Source organism: Nycticebus coucang, chromosome 6, assembly GCF_027406575.1.
Source record: "Nycticebus coucang isolate mNycCou1 chromosome 6, mNycCou1.pri, whole genome shotgun sequence".
Taxonomy (NCBI): Eukaryota; Metazoa; Chordata; class Mammalia; order Primates; family Lorisidae; genus Nycticebus; species Nycticebus coucang.
The window spans coordinates 65565610-65585947 of record NC_069785.1 but is presented as its reverse complement, the minus strand read 5'-3'; the positions used below and the strand labels follow the sequence as shown (position 1 = coordinate 65585947).

The 20338-nt window shown below is 42.3% G+C and overlaps 1 protein-coding gene and 1 long non-coding RNA gene across 4 annotated transcripts in view; one reads left to right on the top strand and one right to left on the bottom strand.

The window, feature by feature from the left end:
• Positions 1-1681: 1681 nt before the first annotated feature.
• LOC128587914 (uncharacterized) lies at positions 1682-14919 on the bottom strand. The gene is made up of 3 exons (XR_008380659.1): positions 14197-14919; positions 10833-10937; positions 1682-1940 (listed from the first exon to the last, which is right to left on the bottom strand). It is a non-coding gene; the product is annotated as an uncharacterized LOC128587914 (long non-coding RNA).
• The window catches only part of RPS27L (ribosomal protein S27 like), a 20227-nt gene continuing 12051 nt past the window's right edge, over positions 12163-20338 (top strand). The window contains exon 1 of one of the 3 annotated variants that reach the window (XM_053594419.1): positions 12163-12346. In XM_053594419.1, coding sequence (XP_053450394.1) covers positions 12284-12346 — 63 coding nt within the window. In that variant the 5' untranslated portion in view covers positions 12163-12283. Of the gene's footprint in view, positions 12347-13058; positions 13169-20338 lie in introns of those variants that run through there. The other 2 variants (XM_053594420.1, XM_053594421.1) reach the window with 2 other exon arrangements.

Below are 20338 nucleotides of genomic sequence, written 5' to 3'. Positions count from 1 at the left end.
TTTTTGATATATTGACAATACTTTGAGAAGAATCAGATTTTTTTCTTTTACGCATTATTTTCATGTTTATGCAGCAATATGTAATTTAGAGTAGTAGTAACTGAGTACTATGGAGTCAAGGCATTTTGCCCAAAGGTCTAGACATACAGTATATTTATAGAGCTGAGGGTACCATGTTGCTGGTGGCCATTGTTCCTTCTTTCTCCAAGTGGTACCAGCAGACTATTCTTCTTTCTAAATATCCATGTTACAGGTGGGGTGTGGTGGCTCACACCTGTAATCCTGGCACTTTGGGAGGCTGAGGCAGGAAGATCCCTTCAGGTCAGGAGTTTGAGACCAGCCTGAGCAAGAGTGAGATCCCATCTCTAGTAAAAATAGAAAAACTAGCCAGGCGTTGTGGCTGACACCTGTAATCCTAGCTACTTGGGAAACTGAGGCAAGAGGATCGCTTGAACCCAGGAGTGTGAATCTGTGAGTGAACCCAGGAGTGTGAGTCTTACTCTGTCTCAAAATAGTAATATTAATAATAAATATCCATGTTACAGTGCTCTGAGTCAACCACACTAATGCTTTATATCAGTTGCCTAAACCCATCCTGGAAATGCCACATCACCACAGAACACTAGGCAGGCCAGAATATTGAACTGGGTTTAGTGAATGTTTAATGATGCCTTCTTAGAGTTGACAGTGTACATCACAGTTTGACTACAGATACCTAGGTGTCCAAGATATTTACCCTTTATAGATTTTATCAGGCTAATACTCTTTTCTTCCCACTTTTGGAAAGCCATTCTTCCCCTACCAGTGGCTGTAAATCATGGTAGTTTACTCCTCCAGACATGGAGGTGGGCATGTGACCCAGGCTGGGTCAGTCACAGTCCTTTCCTATGACCATTCTAATGTGGTGAGGTGAGGTCTGCTTCATATGAAGTCTATGTGAGCTGTAGGCTGGTTTTGAATATAGCTTCAGTTCATTGTCCTATATTCTCTTGTTCCTGCCCTCCTCTGTGTTTACTTCGTCTTCAGCCTGGCTTTTCTCATGGTAGCAGGCAAGATAGTCTCATGTTGCACAATTCCAAGGGCATTATTCACTTTTCACAGGTCAACCTCCTCACCTAGAATCTACAAACATAATCTTGAGGGTCTGTGTGTTCTCCATGCAAATTTTTAAAATAATTTAAAAATTATATATTTATTTATTTATTTATTTATTTTGAGACAGTCTCACTTTGTCACCCTCTGTAGAGTACTGTAGTGTCATAGCTCACAGCAACCTCAAACACCTGGGCTTAAACGATTCTCTTGCCTCAGCCTCCCAAGTAGCTGGGATTACAAGTGCCCACCACAATGCCCAGCTATTTTTTAGAGACGGGGGTCTCGCTCTTGCTCAGGCTCATCTCAAACCTGTGAACTCAGGCAATCCACCTGCCTCAGCCTCCCAAGTGCTGGGTTTATAGGCGTGAGCCACTGCACCCAGCCAATTTAAAAATTTTTAAACTAGGCGTGGCGCCCATAGCACAATGGTTACAGCACCAGCCACATACACCAAGGCTGGCGGGTTTGAACCCAGCCCAGGCCAGCTAAGCAACCATGACAACTGCAACAAATAGCCAGGTGTTGTGGTGGGTGCCTGTAGACCCAGCTACTTGGGAGGCTGACGCAAGAGAATCGCTTAAGCCCAGGAGTTGGAGGTTGCTGTGAGCTGTGACGCGACAACACTCTACTTAGGGTGACATAGTGAGAGTCTGTCTCAAAAAAAAAAAAATTTTTTTTTAAACTGGTTTAAATTGCTCAATGACATTGGAGCATATGAAATATTACCTTTCAGCTGAGGGCAGTGGCTCACACCTCTAACACCAAGAGTTTGGAAAGCTGAGGCAGGAGAATTGCTTGAGACCAGGAATTGAAGACCAGCCCGAATAACACAGCAAGTCTCCTCTCTACAAAAAAAAAAGAAAAATAAGACAGGTTCTGTGGTGCTTGCCTGTAGTCTCAGCTTCTCAGGAGGCTGAGGTGGGAGGATCACATGAGCCCAAGAATTTGAGGTTGCAGTGAGCCATAATGATGCCACTGCACTCTAGCCAGGGCAACAGAGGAAGATGCTGTCTCAAGAAAAAAGAATGGAAGGAAGAAAAGAAGAGAGAGGAGAAGAAAAGAAAGGAGAGGAGGAAGAAAGGGAAGAAGGAAAGAAAAAAACGAAAGGAAAGTAACCTTTCTTAATTGCTTAGACGAAATTAAATTTGGCTTAGACCTCTGCTTATTAAGGGCTGGCAAAACTGGTATCAGTCATTATTGGAACTTTTCTTACCCTTGAGTGTACCCTGCAAGAAGCCAAGACATAAGATGGTCCCAAAAAATTAAAGGCAAAGCAGCCCCTTGCCATCAGCCTACACCCAGCAGTGTTGATGTTTCTGCCCAACCTCTCTTGGGTTCTGGCCCTCTGCCATCTGTTCAGCACAGCTGTCCCGGTGGGCTACAAAGATGTCCTTTATGGTCATTATCTTCACTGACTGATGACTCAGCTGTTGAATAAGTTCTCTTTCTGCTTTTTAATAGTCTGTGTACTTCTTTGTCTTCTCCCTTAAAACCTGAGCTCTTTTAGGAAAGAGACATCACTAATTTGCTGAATCCCCGGCATGCTTAGCATGATGCTTTACACACAGTAGGGACTCAATTAAGCTGTTGAAATGAATGAATGAAGATCCGTCATGCCAACAGTCTGGCTAATTTGAAAACATCTGGGACACCTTTAGTTTGTTACTTGCTGTAGATGAGTCTTAGGTATTCCGGGGCTTCGCCAATCCCTTTCTATTTGTACTCTACCCTGCATTTCTATGTTATCCATTTTATAAGCATACTGTTCATTGTTGTGTTTAAGAAATCAGTATGATTACATATTATTTTTACAGTTTGTCAAGATCACATTGAATGATAAGCCCTTAAAAATACCAATTTCTCTTATCACCTGTGTGTCATTCAAAAACATGCTATTTGTTTAGTGATAATCCAGTGTATAATTCTATAATTATTGTCATCGGAGAGGGACAAACTGAAGTCTTTCCACTCACTGATATTTCCTGAGCAATCACTGGATGAATAATGTCCACTCAAACATTCATTAAGTGCATACCATGAAACCAGCTCAGCAAGGCCACCTGGAGGATACAAAGAGATCTATCATGTGGTCCCTGCCCTTAGTTTGCTGCCATTTAATTGAGGAGAGAGCCCATAAGTAAAAAGTTCAATGGTAACGTGAGGCAGATATGTGGCATGTCCACGTACTGCATTTATTCTGATGAGTCAAGCGCTCATTCTGGTTGGCTGGCTTTTAATTCGGTTTGGTGAGGCACCCATTCTGATTGATTGGGTGTCCATCCATTCTGATTGGTCAGGCTTCCAATCTGATTGGTCAAATGCTCATATTTTGCATGTTACCACTGGATACAAAGGTTAAATAAAAATGAGGTGATAAGGGCAGCACCTGTGGCTCAAAGGAATAGGGTGCTGGCCCCATATGCCAGAGGTGGCGGGTTCAAGCCCAGCCTCAGCCCCCCCCAAAAAAATACACTAACAAAAAAAAAGGTGATAATACCAAAAAAAATGCTACATGAAAGTATAGTATCTGCTTAATTAAGAAGTCTCTACAAACCTAGCTTCTTACAACAAAGTCAGGATGTAAAAGAGATGGGAGGACATTGTGCATCCCTCAACCCTGGATTAAGAACATGACAGAATGGGAGGCTATCTTGGCATAGACCCCTACAGACAGGCAAGGGCCAAGTCTAATGCTCATATAAAGGCAAAATTCTTTTTCTTGGGAGTCAAGGGTAGATATCTAATCACCTAGAATAGACAGGCCAACCAAATTGCAACTATTCCGGTGGTTCCATTTCTGGATGGGTCTAACTATACACAGAGGAGGTGCAGCTTTGCATGTGTGGAGAGTAAGGTTCAATATTTTACTACACTAAAGGGTGGCTTGGAAGGAATCCATTCTAATACCTCCCTTATGTCTTTTTCTGACAATAAAATGTCACTTTTTCTGACAGTAAAATGCACTCATTTTATTAACCTAGGCATGGCTATTTTGTAGAATTTTGCAGGAGGTACTATGCATTTTGGGTAGAGCTTCTTGTAAACTTGAGTTATTAAAGAAGGTCTTTTGGGGCCAACTTTTAAAATGGACTCTCATCCAATAGCAAAGTCAAGATATACTGAAACTCACAATCAGCATCAGAAGAGACACTGGGTGCTTATGGTAGTAAATAACAGAACACTAAATGACTGAACAATGTTTATTTAAATAATAAAAATACTTAATCATATACTAAAAGAATCAGATATAGATCTAGTGACAGGTGAGGCTTAGTGCAGCAGCTCGAATGACAGGCCTAGGACCTGGTTTCTCCCTCTTTGTTTCTCAGCATTGCTTCCTCAAAGTAGCACTTATTTTATTCATCAGGTCAGCCCCATCGTGGTTGCAAAATGTCTTCCTGAAATTCCTAGGGCTCCTTCTACATTCAAACAATGTGGTCTTGCTTCCACGTTCAAACAAAGCAAAATGCAGAGAATCCTCTTCTCCAAGAGTTCAAATAAGTGCCCTGAAATTGAGTCCCATGGGCTTTGACTAACCTTCCCTGAACCAATCCAGGCCCAAGAGTGGCCTTGGTTAATTGGTTTAAGTTGACCTGGATCTGGATATGGCATCTGTCTCACCAAAATACAGGGTTCTGTCAGAAATCAAGAAGATTGGGCAAGAGGATTGCATGAGACCATGAGTTCAAGACCAGCCTGAACAACACAGCAAGACCCCATCTCTACAAAAAATAAAAAAATTAGCTGGGGTGGCAGTGCGAGCCTATAATCCCTGCTACTCAGGAGACCGAGGCAGGAGGACCTCCTACAGACCAGGAGTTCAAGGCTATAGTGCTATGATTGTGCTACTGCACTCTAGCCCAGTCACCAAAGACAGACTGTCTCTGAAAAGAAAAAGAATGCAGGGTGTGGTGATACATGCCTGTAATCCTAGCATTTCAGGAGGCTGAGGCAGGAGGATCACTTGAGGTTAGGCGTTTGAGAAGACTGGACAAGGCTTGGGAACCAACAAATGAACACTATCACCTGTGTTTAAGAGTCAAACACACATGGATATTTGTGTCAAGTACTACTAAATGATTGGTTTTGTTGGAATTTCTGGAGTAACTATGGAGCTCAATCTAGGAAAATTCTGACTTGTCATTCTCTTAAATAGATGGATTGATGTTTAATGGGGAAGAAGGAAACGTGGCCTTCTTGAGGAGAGAATGTGTGGCCCAAATTCAGAATTAACATAGGCTTTTGCCTACCTGGCTCCTTTTCTGCCCTATTTCAGCAATTAGCTAAGGTTAAAGCTCGTGTTAAAAAAACTTTGCAGCCTCAAACTTTCTAATTTTTCTATCAGGGTTTGACAAATCTGCCCTGGGACTTTATAATGTAAAAAGCACTGGACTAAGCATCAGATGACCTTGGTTCTATTTCCAGCTCTGTCACTACCTAGCTCTGTGACCTTAAATAAGTACATCCTTTCTATGCCTCAACTCCTCATCTGTAAAATGAGGGGGGCTGGATTAGATAACCCAGTTCCAGCTGTAAAATCCGTCCGGCTCTTAAATCCAGGCTTCTACAGCAAATGCCCTGAGATCTGGGCATTTTTGTCTTACAGACATTGGTCTCCCAAGACACCCAAACACCCTTGTGAATTGAGAGGATTTATCAGCAGCCTCAGAGGCCTTGCAGGTCCCATGCAGGCTACGAAGGGTGTGGTGCTGGGAAAGGAGCCCAAAGATACCCAGTTCCCTGTTCTAAATAGCATTCAGTTCACCCTTATGACTCAGTTTTTGGCACTTCTCTCTTTCCAAGGAGTGCAAAGTTTCAGTCCTTTCTGAGATGGCAACAACAATTTATCAAGTCACCAAAGACTTATTGGGCTGTCAAATTTGCGGGTTAAGAGAAAAATAAAATTCTGCTTTGTATTTGAGCCAAATACAATCAGATTCCTGCCTATAATTTCTTCTTCACATGGATAATACTTTCTTGAGTAACTTTAAGCAGACTTTGTTTTTTAAGACAGAGTCTCACTATGTCACCCTTGGTAGAGTGCATCACAGCTGTGGCATCACAGCTCACAGCAACCTCTAACTCTTGGGCTTAAGCAATTCTCTTGCCTCAGCCTCCCAAGTAGCTGGGACTACAGGTGCCTATCACAACACCCAGCTATTTTTTTTTGTTGTTGTTGTTGCAGTTGTCATTGTTGTTTAGCTGGCCTGGGCCGGGTTTGAACCTGCCAGCCTTAGTGTATATGGCTGGTGCTGTAACCACTGTGCTGTGGGTGCCGAGCCAGCAGACTTTTTTAAATAATTTTTTCCCCTAGACTCAGGGTCACACTACATTGCCCAGGGTGGAGTTCAGGGACTCTCAAAGCGTGGTCATAGTCCATTCATAGTTTTGAACTCTGGGCTTAAGCATTCCTTCTACCCCAGACTCCGGTGTAGCTAGGACTAAAGGCACATGCCACCATGCCTGGCTCCTCCTCCTTTTTTTTTTTTTTTTTCTAATTTAACAGCAGCAAGGGCTGATGAACAAAGTTAATTGAGGAGCATGTTGAATTGCTCCAGCAGTTATCATAAAACATTCTATCTCTTGATGAAATTCTGTGCTCTCACTATTCAGACAGAAGTCAATATTCAATATGATATCAAGCAGAACTCTTTGATTACTGTTTTTTTAAGATTACAGTTATAAATGATGATGACAGCCTAATAGAATGCTAAAGAAATAACACTGAATAGGTGATTCCTTTGGGCCGAGATGAATATTCAGATTAAGAAAAGCTGTTGATGAAATCCCAAGCACATAGTCATTTCCCACTTATTACTTTCTAAAACTCGAGTAACTTTACAGGCTAATTAGGCCCGTTTGGGGATTACCATAACATTTTATTTCTGCAATGAATGGTATCATTGGGGGTTTAATATTTATTGAGGCTTTTATGAAACAGAGAGTTTTCCATATGTCTCTAGAGCAAAACATTTGTGTTCGCCATCTGTTACTCAAGAGTAGTTTTGTAGAAAAAGAATGCAAATCATTTGCTTCTTTAATTACTTTGGGGCTAAGCTATATGCTATAGTTGGAACTGTAGAATACCCAGTTCACTGCTGGGAGAATACTGTTGTTTACTTAGTCACAAACTTAAAAGAATTTGTTACAAACAAAGCGTGTGAGAATAAATTGAAGCCTAACATTATTTGTGTCTGTTTTACTTGAGGCCAAGACCACTAAAAGAGGTGTGAGACAGTTTTCAAGCTGGTGTAAAGGAGACACTATCTAGGAGACTGGGCTTTCAGGTCAGTATGGCTAGGATCCATTCTCTTTTCCTGTTCCTTACACCAGAGGAATTTATGACTCATACTTAAAAAATAAAAATCAAAGGATCGGGCGGCGCCTGTGGCTCAAGGAGTAGGGCGCCGGTCCCATATGCCAGAGGAGGTGGTGGGTTCAAACCCAGCCCCAGCCAAAAAAAAAAAAAAAAAAATCAAAGGATCTCCTTGAGCTCAGTACCAAAAAAAGGTAATTTACTCTTCATCGCCAGGAGCAAATTACCTGGGCTTTGCGCTCAGTACTTCTTGCCTTCCCTCCCCTCTTGTCACTGGCTTCTTGAATTGTGGGTAGAAACACTTCCACCCGCCTGCAGATAGACAGCATTAGAAAATACAGTAACCAGTATTGAAGCCAGTTTTGCTTAATCAGAAGTAACTTCAACCAATGATGCTTAACCAAAGATGGAAACTGTGGAGCTTAGCAATTACCTGTAGATTTCAACTGCTGATGCTTTCTCTAGTTCTGCTCACAGTAAAATTTTATTCATCAGGGCTACTAGAATACAGAATGCAAGAAACTGACAAATAAAAGGGACTTAGTCTGCCACTAGCTGTGAGGTCCCTGACAGGATAGTTAACTTCAACAGACCTTGACTTCTCTAAGACTCTTTTCGGCTTTAAGAGGTTATAAACCAGGGGTGTCCAACCTGCAGTCCATGGACCCCAGCTGATTTTGTGAGGACTTTTTTTGTTTGTCTTTGGTGTCAGATATCACAAAAAGTATACAAGGATCTTTTTTTGCTAATCAGCTTTTGTTAGTGTTGGTGTATTTACTGCGTGACCCAAGACAACTTTTATTCTTCCAATGAGTGCCAGAGAAAATAAACCAATGACTATAGAGACTGTTCATTCCCATGTTTCTCCAAGTCTGTACCTCAAAACACTAAGTGAATCAGCAGATGCTAGCAGGTAGCACTAGAGGAAAGGGTTTAATGGTGAAAGCCTTGTGAGGAATGCTGCCATCATATTGCTTTGTCCGTACAGTTTCTCAGACCTTTAAGATGCTGCGACTCCCCCCACCAGGGTGTGGCACACTGCTTTCTCCGTACTCCTTGGTGAAGCACCATATGAGACCTGTGTTTTGCAGAATGTTGAGAAACTCTGATTTAATCTAAGACCTTAGTTTTAGATTAAAAAGATACTGAATTGCAAAGTCCTACAGTCAAGTTGAAGATCAGCATGTTTACAGGATGCTGCCAGGAAGGGACACAGCATCCATTACCAGAGTTCCTGACAAACTGTACTGAGAACTCCTGTCCCTGCCTCCAGGGTTGGTTCTGGGTCCCAGGGCAGGGCTCCTTGCTACCACTCCCCAGAAAGATCAGCAAGGGGGCGTTGTGAGGGCTGTTTCCTCCCTCGAGTCCTGGGTGACTGGCAGACATTGTACTAAACTGAAATGAAAATCACCTTACATGTGTATTTACTGAGCATTCTGAAAGTGCAAAAAACTAAATTCTTAAATGAACATTCTCTATGCTGAGTTTTTGAGAAAAAGACGAACATCAAGTAATTAAGCTAACATAGGCGTATTTTCTTTTGTATTGTTCTGTATTTTGAGTGATTTATAGGACAGGCTAGAGGGTCACATCACACGCAGGCTAATTTCCTGTGCTGACATTTAAAGTGCTATAAAATGATCTGTACAACGAAATGTTTTTAGAGATGAATTATTTAAATTTCTTCAGGGCAAGAATTATATTCACATTGTATCCCTCATGACTAATACAGGGCTTTGCATATATCAAGAACGTAGTAACAAATATGTTTGCATTAAGTAGTAAATTATAATCTCATGCTTGGGCGTTATTAAAATTAAATAATGGTAATAATACACTAACAGCATTAATGGTATCAAAACAAAGATAGATTCCTTGACCCATCATGATCAGGGACCATGAATTCTGGTTAAGGCTTATAAAAAAAAAAATTTAATACTCATTTGTAATTTTCTGGTTTCATAAACAATTGCGCTATTGATGGGGTAATTCTTTTACACGTGGTCATTTCTGTGTTTGACTTTTAAACACATGCACGTAGAAATTGGAATGAGTTGGTGGCTATCAAATCCTATCTTCCAGTTCCTGCAGAATTCCCCTTTCGACCACTTAACCAGTAGTTAAACATCCCCAGAGATAACACTTATTACAACAACCCTAAAGAAATGTGCAGTTCCAGATAACCTTCTGAGTCATCTTAGAAGAATTAAGTCATGTTGGTAAATTATAGTTTCTATTCTATATTTTCATTTACTTAATAAAAACTTGTTTAGCAACTACCATATATAAAGCAACTTGATACATGCTATAAAGGGAATAGAGATAATATGGATATAGATCACCCTGGTGTTACAGGAGAGGGTGGGGCACGCCCACATGTAGTTACAGTGCTAGGCAGAACTGTGATATACTGGTGATGTGCTCTTGTACCACAGTTCTTTCAAAACTAGTTTATACTTCTTTCACAACTGGTAGTCTATAATTGAGCGGATTACCCAGTGTGTTAGAAAATTGCATTCTCTAACTAGTCTGGATAAATGGAAAGTTACATCAGGTTTTACTAGCAGTTATCAGCATCACTCAAGAGCCATGCTTCTCTTTAGATGGCAGGGCAAGGCCATCCTAGCAAGGTTCTGCTGACCAGCCTTGAGTCACTTCCATTAGAGACATGAATTGCCTTAGCTGGAGAGGCAAGGAGGATGAATCACAATGACATGGGTACCTGAGCTGTGCTGGGGGAATTTTCAGGGATGCTTCTAGGAAGTTGGATACTTGTGCAGGCTGTGACACAGTAGTAGACAGGCCAAGCTGTATTCAACTGACAACCAGAAGTAGGGTCAGCAGGGGTACACGAATTGTCCCTGGCTTTGCAGAGTGGCTCTATCTGAACAAATAATGGATCTGTGGGGAGGGGGTTATAGAGAGATGAGGAGGTGTACCTGTTCAAACCCCCTAAGTGACCACAACCTAAGGGTGCCAACCAACTTTTTAATTCTGATTTGGGCTGTATTTTTATCTCCATATTAAAAGCAAAATAATTTAAAGGACCAACCTTGAAAGATCATTATGAATGTGCCCTTCATTTATCAGAAACAATGCTATTGGAAAAAGTTGGATTGCCAGGGGTGTCCAACCTACGCTTTGCAGGCTGCATGTGGATTCTGTGAAGACTGTATTGCTTACCAATGGTGGTGATGGAGATTATGAAAATTACGCATGGACCTTTGTTGTTGTTGTCGTTCATTAGCTTTCATCAGTATTTGTGGATTTATTTAATGTGTGGCCCACAACAACTCTTCTTCCAATGTGGTGCAGAGAAACTGAAAGGTTGGACACCCCTGGACCTTTTGTGAACTAAGAATCTAGAATTCAAAGCTGTTAACATTGAAACACATGACAACTTAGGCATGATGGTGCACACCTGTAGTCCCAACTACTCTGGAGGCTGAGGCAGGAGGACCGCTTGACACTTGAGCCCAGGAGTTTGAGGTTGCAGGAAACTAAGATAGTGCCACTATGCTCCAGCCTGGATGACAGAGAAAGATGCTGTTTCAAAAATAAATAAATAAAAAAGAAATACATAACAACAATAAATTAGCATAAAAATAAACATTGTACATATTTCCTTATTTGTATCTTTTGCTTTGAGAATTCAGTGATAAAAACTTTTTACATGTGGACACACCAGACATGACAATTAAGTCTGTGAACTTGCCACCATGTGTTGGCAGCACTGTGCATACACCTCGATAAAGTTTCATAACCTTGATAAATCCGTGTCTCACTGCCGTGTTGGTGTCGATGTGTGGTGGTGTCTTGCTGAGTGGGGTTCATTATTGCTGTTGCATGTTTTCGTGTGCTGTTGCAAGAATCTCAGAGCTGGAATCAAAGCAATGAACAAACATTAAATTTCTTGTTAAACGTGGCAAGACTGGGAGTGAAATTATGGATATGTTAGTCCAAGTTTATGGGGATCATTCTATGAAAAAAACAGCAGTGTACAAATGGATTAAACATTTTTCTCAGGGGACAGAGAGCATTACTGATGAAGAGAGGTTAGGGAGGTCAGTAATGAGCAGAACTGATGAAAACATTGCAAAAATTCATTGAATTGTGAGTCAGAATTGTCAGCGGACTGTGAGAAGCATAGAAGACCATGTAAACATTGATAGAGAAACAGAAAAATCTTCACAGAAAATCTTGGCATGAGACAGGTATGTACAAAAATGGTCCTAAAGGAGCTCACCGATGGACAAAAGGAAAGGAGAGTCAAACTTTATCAAGATCTTTGGAAAAGGCAAGACGATGTTTCGGCAGTGTCACCACTGCTGATGACACATGGGTATACAGATGGGACCGTGAAACGAAGCCTCAAAGTGCACAGTACAAGTCAGCTAATGCTCCGCAACCAAAAAAGTTCTGTCTGTCCAAATCTAGTCAAAATGATGCTGCTAATCTTCTTCAATATTAGAGGGACTGTTCATTATGAATTTGTACCAACTGGACAAATCATTAACCAAGTTTACTATTTGGCAGTGGAACAGTAACTGTGTGAAAAAATTATACAAAAACGACCTGAACTTGGGGCCGACAACTCATGACTCTTACATCACAACAATCTCCCAGCTCACAGGACACTGTCTGTGAGGCAAATTTTAGTCAATAAATAACTAACTGTATTGGAACACCCTCCCTACACACCTGATCTGGCCCCCAATGACTTTTTTCTTTACTCAAAGAGAAAGGAAATATTGAAAGGAAGCCATTTTGATGGTAGTCAGGATATCAAGGGTAATAATACAATGACAGCTCTGATGGCCACTTCAGAAAAAGATTTCCAAAGTTGCCTTGAAGGGAGGACTAAATGGCAGCATGGGTGCCTACTTCCCTAAGGGGAGTACTTCCAAGGAGACCTCAGTGACATTCAGCAGTGAGGTGGGTAACACTTCTTCTAGGATGAATCCACAAACTTAATTGTCACACCTGGTATTTTCCTAGCATTAAATGCTATAAATCATTAATTCCAACAAAATTGAGATATGTGTTAATAATAAGGAAGCTCATAATTTTATAATTTATTTGTACATCAAGCCAGGACTGGGATCATGACCCTAATTCTGAGGAAAATAACGCAGACAGAGGATTTGTGCTGTCCCACAGCTCCTCACAACCTTGGATGACCCAAGGACCCCCACAAAGAGCCATGCCCAGTGTCCAGGGAGTCATGATTCTCTTCTTCCTCCCACTTGGTCCATTTTGGGGAGGCACCAACAGGGGCACTCACTCTAGGATCACCCCTTACAGTTTTGATATCTGTTTTTGTTATGAGAGCCAAACCTCACCAGTAATTTAATTACATGGTCGTTCATGTGTTTGCTGCTCTAATACCTACTGGAGATCATGCCTATTTTGGCTTATTTATAATTTGGGCAGATATGATTTGCTATTTTGTCTTAGCAAGAGGGGCCCCTGCCCTGGGGCCTACTATTTAGAGGGCCTTACCTTTGTTCTCTTTTGGTCAGTTCTCTCCTCTGGGGAAGGAGTTCACAGGCTAGGTGGAGTTCCTTACCTAAGCCACGTCCCTCTTTAGGCTGTGTTCTAGGTACCCAGAGCTCGGAATTCCCTGCCTTGATTCCAGGATTGGTGTGGGACTCTTCCCTGATCGGTCCTTTTGAGACAGACTGTACAATTGGGTGTGGCACTATAGGCCCATATGGCAGCTACAAAGAAGTGGAGTTATGGCCAGAACTTGGACATGTGGGATGAGGGGTATATCATGTGTGTGTGAGGCCCCTTCATGACATGAGCTGGGCCTGTGGGTGGGAAAGAAAGACTTCAGTCTGGGCTGGGACTCCCTCCCTGAAACACTATGGTTTGATGGGGCGCTCTTAGGAGCTGGAATGTTCTAACTTCAAACTGATTTTCTGTGTTATTATAAATGTGCATCTGTCAAGATAAAAAACCAGGTTTCTAGCTTTGACTATAATTCTTCAATATTTAGACAAAGGGGCTTTCACTTTCACTCCTACCCCAAATCCCACAAAACGTGGGACTGGGCCTGCTCTTGGAATAGGTTTGATTTTAAGTTTGTTTAAAATTCTAATATAATGGATCTGGTGATATAAAGGGGGTTAAGTGTGGGTAATGGGTGGGCCACCAGGTCAAATGTAGCATTGCTGCCAAGCAACCTTCCAGCTATGTCCCAGGGTCCTGCTCCTGCTCCCTGACTGGACAGGAGAAGTGTGTGTGTGTGTGTGTGTGTGTGTGTTTAACATGCACTGAGAGCCAGAAAAATATGACACGGCCGCTTTCAAATAATCCAAACCCTACACTGATGGCTCTGTTGCAGACTGCTGCCGCTCTGCCAAGCTCCTCTTCCCAGCTGATTTCCTTAAACTGCTTGGTGTTAGGAGCTGAGCACTTTGAAGGACTCTTCTAGGCGAAGAAGAATGAACCAGAAGAGACTCAGAGCAGGCTTCCCTGATTGAACACCACTTCACTTCAGCAAATCCCCAAGCCTTTCTCTGTGTTCTGTCAGCTGTAAAATGAGCAGACCTATTCAGCCTGGGCTCAGAGGGCAACGAGTGGCAGGTTTAATTAATGATGACTGTGACGGGCTTTGTAATGTAAAGCTGCACATAAATGAAAAGGAGATTTCAGGCTATTTTATCCAAAGTTAGCTAAGTTGGGAGTGCATCCTGGTGCTATGGTTAAGCCTCTAAGCCCTGTTCACAGACTGCTGCAGCCTTGAGGGGTGCAGAAAGGCAGAGTCGGGCTCACATTACCTGAACAGAAAGCAGGGCTTGGTAATGGGAGCAGAGGACAGAGCGAGTAATTAGCGTCGTCTCAGATGTCTGGATGGCAGGCAGTACCAAGATGCCCTGAGTCCAGCTGGTGGCAGGTGACAAGCTGGTTTCTGCAATCAAAGTACAAAGAACAAGGTGTATCCATTTATTCCTAGGACTATTCTAGAGAGATCCTTGAGTTCCAAAGTGTCACATGGAGAGCAGATCTCTTTCTGAACATCTCCCCTGCCTCAGCTTGGTGGCTGACAGCTTGCGATAGCAGTATTTGCTTTAAGGGCAATGTTTACTGAGAACAGACAACAGGGGTCAGGTCATCCATCTAGCGTCTGTTTTTCCTTTAAAGTCTGCATCTTACTCATAGGGGCTTCCTTCCATGGTTCAATTAAAGACATGGCTATATGATTTACCAGAAGTCACATTGGTCCTGCTGAGAATTATACCTGGGAATTGTTTATGACTCTGACTAACATGGGATTTCTGTCCTCTCACACAGTTCATCTTACAATATTCGTATACAGCACATCGTAACTTTTATAGACTTAATGGACATGACTGCTCCTTCCATTAATCTCTTGGAACCTTACGTTTCTAGGATGGTATATTATATTCAGTGTTATATTATAACCATGCTCATTATAAGCCTCTTCATTAGTTTTAGATGACCTTGAGCTCCTTGAAAACCCCAAGAAGGTCTTAATCATTTTTACATTGCCCTCAAGATCAGTGCCATCCAAGTCAGTTCAGAAGTTTACAGAGATTAAAAAAAAAAAACAATTCTTGTTCAAATACACTAGAAATAAGGAGACCTACTAAGTTGTGGAAATGACAGAAAGGTCTAATGTCCACTAGGGAGCTTCATCTTCAGAATTTTAAAAAATTCTTGGTGGGAGAGCTAAATATATATTAGTTAATATCATAGGTCTTCAGTTTCAGCCAGACTTAGGTATATACATTGGTTCTGCAAGTTATTGTTCATGAGATCTGGGGAATGGTACTTAACGATCTCCGTGCCTTTATTCCTGTACCTGTGGAATGGGGATCATCATACTGATACCGGAATTTCACTCTTCAGTAGGTCCTTGGTCTTGGGGATTCGAAGAATGAACTCATGGATCACAGATCAGCGGTAAGATAGGATTTTTATTGGAAGTTAGAAAGGAATACAGAAGAAGTAAAAAGCACCAGAGCTTCTGGAAGGGTGATAGAACTAGCACTAACTGGGGAGTCTCTATGCGGGCTCTTTTATCTAGGGGTATCAGGTCTTGAGAATTAAATTTGGCCAGGACTTGACAAATAGAAACATGTTTTCAATGTTAATGAGTGTTATTGACAAAGGAATGAATGCAGTCCCTCCAGCTCAGGGCAAAAAGTCAGGGTGTTCCCTTCATGAACTTGCTTAACCTAGGAAAATTGGGGTACCCTGTCTCACCTTGAATGGGGGGGACCCCTGTATCAATACTATCTACCTGATAAGGAGGTTGTGAAGATTAAATGAAATAATCCATGTGACTTGCTTAGCACAGTTCCTGGCACAGACTAAGTGCTCAGATACCATCAGTACCACCACCACCATCACCTAAAAGCCTCTCAGAACCTAAGAATACCATAGCCTTTGGATTTAACAACTTGCCCTAGAGTTCCCTTAATGCCACCTTATAAATAAGAAGGAGGAACCCACTTAATTCAGAACCTCCAGATTTTCTGCTTCTCACTTCTAATTTCAGATTTTATGAAATTAAAATTTATCAAAGCCGGACAAGTCACAGGGTAAGCTAACTGTGTCCTCTGAACTACTTAAACAGGGTTCCTTAAAGCCTTCAGCTAGACACAGGATTTGCCCCTGAACGGGGCAGGGCTAAAACTTCTGATGAGTGTCAGATGCCCGGGCATTGTTCAGCCACTTGAAGAAGTGTGAAGAAAGTTGTTCTCATTCAGACACATTGTAAGGGCTGTTTAAAAAGGCACTTTGCAAGTGAACTACTTGTGTATTACCCATAATAATGCTGTTAGTTGTAAGCTATATTGTCAGGCACATGTAGATCCTTATAAACCAGCTCAGTCCCCATGTACTTGGTATGTCTTTAGTTTAAAGTGCTCCCCCTTCAACATGTGGTTCCCCCCTCAACATGTGGTCCCCAGATTTGATTATTCCACGTGAAAAGAAAATGGCTTTATTATAGACATTCATTACCAATTTTCAGAAGTTTATGCACAAAATGTTTTCAGTTAACAAACTATGTCCAATTAATGTTCAGTGTTTCAGGGAGAAGGCAGAGCCACAGGGAGACAGCCTGAAGGGGGAACTTAGAGCCAGCAGCTGCCAGAGGGACAGAGACATTGTTTGGAGGGAGTAGACACCTGGAGAGGCTTCTGTTCAGTCTGGACCTCCTTTCCTAACAGCTTCCCCCAACCCCAGCCCCTGCCCCAGGGGTAGGGCCCACTGTCACCCCAAGTGCTTCTGCTGCTCTGGCCACAGATGATGGGGGCAGACACTCCTAACCCAAGGGAGACACCATATTCTCCCTCCAGGTCACCTGAAATTGGGACACAGGCCTTTGGTCAGTCACAATTGGCCCTGGAACTAGGACAGCATGTAAGAGGGGACTGGTGTGGCCATTCTCACTGCGTACCCTGGGAAGCAGAGAAAACCAGGCTGTGAGGAGAAGAGACTGAAACAGAGTCAGGGAGAAAGAGATGAGAAACCAGGTCACCCCCAAAAGAAAAAGGGAGGTGGCAAGAGCAGAGCTGTCTCCACTCCCAGTGGCCTCTCAGGGCTTTGTTCCCATCTTGTGAAGCCCGGCTGCCCTTCCTGCCCTGGCCCATGTCCAGTATACTCTTCATTTTAGCTCAGGCAAGTGTGAGAGGTCTCTGTTACTTCAAACCCAAATAGCCTTGGCTAAGTCAGTGGGCTGGCAGAGAAAGAGGCTAAGCTAGGGGTTCTGACTATGCAGAAAGGGGCTGCCTGTTTATGCCCACCTGGTGGTCTCATCACATCAACCTATCAAAATCACACATGCACACAGGCAATTTTTGCTGATGAGATTAAATGCAGATAAGATTAGATGCAACAGATTCATGGTTATCCCACAAACAATGTCTTAGACACCTCCTCACGTAGTAAAGAAGATGGTTCACCCAGTATTTTGTCTAACATTGAATATTTCCACAGGGGTATGTGTACTCACAGCTGACGCTGGTTGTATGTCTTGCAGCAACAAAACAAAACAGGATGGGCACTGGTCTCACCAATTCCTTTAATAATTGGTCAGTCCCAGCGGGGACATCTGACACTCATCTGAAGTTTTAGCCCTCCCCCTTTTGGAGGGCAACTCCTGTGTCTAGCTGAGGGCTTTAAGGAAGCCTGTTTAAGTAGATCAGAGGACATAGTTAGGTTACCCTGTGACTTGTCCTGCTTGGTTCTGGCTTCTGGGCTTCTGCCTTCATCCTGTGATTGAGTCTCAGTTCTGATTCCCTGCTATAGCTCCTAAATCCTTAATTCTCCAGATTTTAGCCCCTGCGTCCGTCACCCGACCAGGTCACTGATCCCTTCCACATCAGTACTCTTATTTGCTTACACCTGTTCTTCCTGGGTAATGCACAGGCTAAGCTGAGACCTGGCACCTACCCTTGTCCTACCTGACCCACACTGCCATTCTGAGCCCCTCACGCTCTTCAACACTTCCCTCCTACTCCATCACCGCCGATTTCACTTGCTGATAACCACATTTGCTTTCTTATGGGTTATCCACCTTTTGGTGCTTGCTGATCTTTCTACTCTTAACACTCTCTAAGCTACAATATCACCTGTTACTGTCCTAAGGGTCCACATGGTCCCAAAGCTCTACCTGCCTGGCAGACCACTGCAACTGGGCACCAATCACAATGCCTTGCATGCAGCAGTGTGACAAAGAGGCATTGTGTTACCAGGGAATGAGAATGACAGGAGCGTCGGCATCTTAGCAGATGTGGGTTCAAATCCTTACTCTTCCACTTGAACAAGTTTCTTAATTTCTCTAGAATCCAAGAAGGATTGTTGAAAGGATTGTATGAGATAATGGGCCTTGTGTAATCTAGCAGGTGTTTAATAAAATACACCTGTCTCTCTTTCCTGTACTTAGATTTTTCTAACAGCTTTATTGAGTTATAATTTACATACCACATAATCCACCAATTTAAAAAGCACAATTCAATTTTTTTTTTTTTTTTGAGATACAGTCTATGCTGCCCTCAGTAGAGTGCTGCAGCATCACAGCTCAAACTCCTGGGCTTAAGGGATTCACTTCCCTCAGCCTCCCAAGTAGCTGGGAGTACATGCACCTGCCACAATGCCTGGCTTTTTTTTATTTTGTTGCTGTTGCCATTGTTTAGCTGGCCCAGGCCAGGTTTGAACCCGCCAGCCTCGGTGTATATGGCTGGCACCATAACCATCGTGCTATGGGCGCCGAGACCAATTCAGTGGTTTTTAAGGATATTCACTGCACTTAGATGCCATAAAATACAATTATAGCATGAAGGGTATGAGGTCTAATAACGATTTTTAAAAGACTTTGGATTTTAGTCAGCTAGAAGTTTATATAAATCACTAGTGTGGTATCATTGCATCATTATTCTGAGCTGGAAGTATGTTCCATCATTGGGCCTATTTTTAAGAGAAATAGGGGCAAATTGGAGGATGTCTAGAACAATGTGATAAGAGTGATGAGAAAATGCAAATATTGTTTGTAGCAGCCAGTGATACTCATCCCGGAGAAAGAAAGCCTTGGAGGAGATGAAACAGCATTGTCAGCCAGCTCTAGGGCTGTTCCTAGCCGGAAAGTCTATGTTTTATATATTGCTGTGTTATTAACAAGTCAGAAAGCAATGCCTTATACAGCTCTTACTCTGAGTACCCTGTTGAAATTATCAAAGTAGTTCAACTCTTCCTTGTTCGAGGCCGGTTGTTCAGTTTGTGGATTAGTCTAGTGCCCCTTTCCCACCCCCTATTTTTCATTTCTGCTTCCTACTTTTTGATCACAGGATAGAGATTAGGAAGCCTCAAGCCATCAATATGGATATTATATTAGCGGTTCTGATTATGAATGATGGAAATATTCCAAAAATAAGATTTAGGTGTTCCCTGATCAGGAGATTGTGTTCATCCTCCCAACTAGCTATAAAGTGATTTGACCTTAGTAGGTTAAAGTTGGCCATGATAGGAATATTTCCACGATAGAAATTAGCAAACACTCTTCATCAGCACACATACTCCCCACTCCCTGCCATCCCCACACTTATTGATCAGTGCCCTGCTACTTCAGAGTCGGTGCTACCCAATGACTGCAGCGTCGTCACTACTCCAAGTAATAATAGGCCTTCCACTAGACTGCTGGGCCATGTGTCTCTATGAAAAACTATGTTACCAGTCAATGGTATTTAACGTTCATGTAAGGCAATTTGAAATTTAAGTAGTTTAATTTAGTTAACTAGTTTCGGATAAGTAGAATATTCAGGAGAAAATATTTAGGGAAGACTAGACTCACTCTCAGCTGCTTTCTAGGTCACATATCTTTTCTTTAGGAAAACTCAGAAGAGCCATGGTCTGTATGTTGTTTAAGGCACCCCTTATGCATAGCTACATGTGGAGTGGCTGTGTACCAGATTACAAGACAACACCAGGACAAAGGTCTCCTGGAAACTGAAAGATAAAGCTCTCTGCTAGCCACCGCTCATCACACACACACACACACACACACACACACACACACACACACACACACACGTGGCTCCTTGTGCCACCTGTTGGATTGTGAAAGAACAATTTCTTAGCTTTTGAGATGAAGGTAAAAGACTCCAGCAAGCATTTTTTGCAGAGGGAAAATATTCATAACCTTCCTTAAGGCAGAACTGTTGTAAAGACATACATTTTATAAGTTGTTGTGAGGGAAACCACCATCCGCCAAGGATTCCCCGAGCAAACTGATTAGGAATTCCAGTTGGTGGAATGCTGGAATTCCTGTAGTGGTATACTGTGTGCTATCTCATTTTATCTTCATATAACCTTATGAAACAGGTGGAGAAACAATTTGTTAAGGAAAACCATTATTACAATTAAGTTCTAGGAAACAGGATTTACATTGCTTAC